Source organism: Pinus tabuliformis, chromosome 4_2 (genome assembly GCF_031772625.1).
Source record: "Pinus tabuliformis cultivar Carrire ecotype Pingquan chromosome 4_2, CPIR1, whole genome shotgun sequence".
NCBI classification, from domain to species: domain Eukaryota; kingdom Viridiplantae; phylum Streptophyta; class Pinopsida; order Pinales; family Pinaceae; genus Pinus; species Pinus tabuliformis.
Window position 1 is genome coordinate 1,051,674,771 of NC_142304.1, and position 3,253 is coordinate 1,051,678,023.

Sequence of the window (3,253 nt, forward strand, 5' to 3'; positions counted from 1 at the left end):
TAAAAGTGTAATAAGACTTCCAAAAGGTTATCTTGTTCGTACGGAAGATCGAGCGCTGTGAGCCGATTTCCGCCCTGCATCGAGCCTGAGATACTCGGCCCTGCGGCCGCTTGAGGGTTTCCGAGAGGTGCAGCGTGCGAACCGATGCATCCTCGTCTATCTAGTAGGCAAGATCGACTGCCAGCAATCCCGTGCATCCTCGTCTATCTAGTAGGCTAGATCGACCGCCAGCAATCCCGTGCATCCTCTCTGCAGGATGTTTTGAGCGACTATGCCCGCTGCGATCTGGGGGAGCTCGATCCATCCGAGCTGAGACCTCCTTCATGGAGTCTTCTTCGCCCTCTCCCGCCGAAGCAGAGGCCTTCTCAAATCTGCTGAATTCATTGCCAAAAAAGAAAACTTCAGAGGTTTCGAAATTTTTGAAACATCTAAGATGATATCCCGGAGATCTCGCTCCCACCTCAGAAACCGACTCAGGTTGCCCTTTCTTTGTCTGAGCGTGCCTTGGTGGGACAGTTCACTGGTCTCTGGCCCTCCCCCAAATCCACTGAAAGCTAGTTGTCAAGGAACTAGGCGCCTCTCATATGGGGCAAAGTCACTTCTTACTTTCTGGGGAAGGGTTTCTTCCTATTCGAATTTTCTTAAAAGGAAGATAAGGATCTCATCTTCTGAAATGGGCCCTATTTCATGGGCCCCCAAGGACTGTATCTCAATAAGTGGATGCCAGACTTTGATCCAGCAGTCGACGTGCCCACTGTCGTGGTTGTGTGGGTTAGATTACCTAATCTGCCAATGCATTGTTGGAACTGGGAATCCCTCAAGCACATCGGGAATACCCTGGGTAAATTCATTGATCGAGCAAACAACAAAGATCAATATGACTGTGCGATAATTTGTGTTGAAGTTGATCTCGAGGTTGGTCTTCGTGAGGCAATAAAGATCATAGTTGCTAGTTGGACGCATCTCCAAAAGTTGGATTCTGAACAATTACCGTTCAAATGCATGAAGTGCCAGGTTTGTGGTCACTTCGCGAGAGGATGTCCAAAAAACACTGAAACAGAGAAAGTCAAAGAGGACGGGTGGACACAAGTCAAAAGGACAAAAAGCAAAGCCCCAAAAATAGGAAATGTCAATGGGAAAGCTCTCCAAACGGGGTCTCAAAACCCACATAGGGAAGAGCAAGGAAACAAATTTATACAACTCAGTTCAACATCAGAGGAAGTCCATGATCTAGAGACACAAAAGAAGGAATCGGCCCAAAAAGAGCCCCCCCAGGAACCAAAGCAAACAGATAGTAAAACAGACAGAATGGAAGATACACCCTCAGAAGAGGCTGAGGAAGTACAAGGCTCAGAGGATTCAGAAGAAGAAGGCGAGATAGGAGAAACACAAACCTCGGCCAGAAGATCTTTGAGGGGCAGAAAATCAGCCCATGAGAAAAGAGAGCAGGAGACATACAAAGATAAATTGTAAGGAAGCCAACCCACTCTCGAGAAACTCCTGGCTAAGACTCCGAAGATGAATAGAAACCCGCCCCAGAGCTCTAAAGGAGCTCTCCACTCCAAAAATAAGTAATGAGAATCGTCTCCTGGAATTGCAGGGGTATGGGGAGCAAAATCAAGGAAGAAGCAGTAAAAAGTTTGATAAGATATGAATATCCTGACATACTCCTCATCCAGGAGACTAAAATGGAGGAGAAGGCCTTCCTCCATATAGGCAAAAATCTCTGGAAAATAAGTGAAGGGAAAGCAGTCTCAGCGAGAGGTGCCTCAAGAGGCCTCGGTACCCTTTGGATTCCAAGCAAGCTCACAAGGGTGAAAGAGATCGCCAACACCCACTCACTATTCTCAAAACTAAAGCACATTGATTCAGATGAGACTCTTTGTCTCTTTAATGTGTATATCCGAGTCAGTGCAGGAGAAAAAAAAAATGGCTGGGATTTTATCAGAGAGATGGCAGACTCTGAAGATCTAGCAAATATTATCATCGCTGGAGATCTTAACCTCACACTATCTTTAGCTGAAAAATGTGGTGGGAACATAGTAAGGGATCTAGTGCGAGAGTGGGTTGAAGATCTACTCTAGGATTGGGACATGATCGACATCAAACCTTCGTCGGGCAAATATACCTGGTCCAATAAAAGGCTCGGTCCAAGCCACATCGCTGCAAGGTTAGATAGATTTCTTGTTCAAAGCTCTTTTCTACTTCTTGGTCTAGATTCTAGAATGCATATTCTTCCCTGCAGTGTCTCTGATCACAAGCCCATTAAGCTAGAACTCTCGGCTCACTGGGATAAAGGCCCCACTCCTTTTAAATTCAATCCTCTCTGGATCAAGGAGCATTCCTTCTTGCAATTAGTAAAGGATATGTGGAAGCAACTAGTGAATGGCTCTCCATTATTTGTGTGGGAGGAAAAACTCACGAGAGTGAAGGCGACTCTTAAAGTTTGGGCAAAATCTCTCCCAAATCCTGTAGTGGAAAGAAAGAAGTTACAAGAGCAGCTAGAGACCCACCAGCTTAACTCAGAAAATGAGGAGATCACAAAAGAAATTCTCGAAAAAGAAGCAGACCTTCAACAAAAGCTGCTTAAAGCAAGCCTAGCCGAGGAAGAATATTGGAGGATCAAATCTCGCAGGCTCTGGCTCAAGGCAGGTGACAGGAATTCATCCTTCTTCCATAAACAAGCCCAAGCTCGAAAAAACTCCAACAACATCATCAAAATCAGGGAAGAGAACACTATACATAGAGACACTCAAAGCATAAAAAATGTGGCCTTCCAGCATTTTAAAAAGCTGTATAGCGAAAAAGAGGGACAGGTTCAAATTCCATTGACTGTAAATGAGGTTCCCACGCGGATATCTAACAGAAAGAATCAGCTCTTGGAAGCAGAAGTCAGAAATAATGAAATCAAAGTTGCCCTCTTCTCTATGGAGCAGGACAAGGCTCCAGGCCCTGATGGATTTACAGTGAGATTGTTACAACACTGTTGGCAGATTGTCGAAAAAGATTATGTAGGATGGTCCGGAAATCTCAAACGTGTCACAAAATAGGGGGAAGCACTAACTCGGCTTTGTTGGCTCTTATCCCCAAGGAAAGAGGTGCAAACTCCTTCTCCAGATTCTTCCCTATTTCACTTTGCAATATAGGCTATAAGCTGATAACAAAAGTGATAGCGAACAGGTTGAAAACAATACTCCCGGACATTATCCCAGAGAACTAGGGGGGATTCATTTAGGGAAGACAGATAGCAGAA

At 45.1% G+C, this 3,253-nt stretch overlaps 1 protein-coding gene across 1 annotated transcript; it reads left to right on the forward strand.

Annotated features, from left to right (window-relative positions):
• Positions 1-2,225: 2,225 nt before the first annotated feature.
• Positions 2,226-3,050, forward strand: LOC149173219 (uncharacterized). Its single transcript, XM_089426618.1, has one exon. The coding sequence runs from the start codon at positions 2,226-2,228 to the stop codon at positions 3,048-3,050; it is 825 nt and encodes a 274-aa protein (XP_089282744.1).
• The last annotated feature ends 203 nt before the right edge of the window (positions 3,051-3,253 follow it).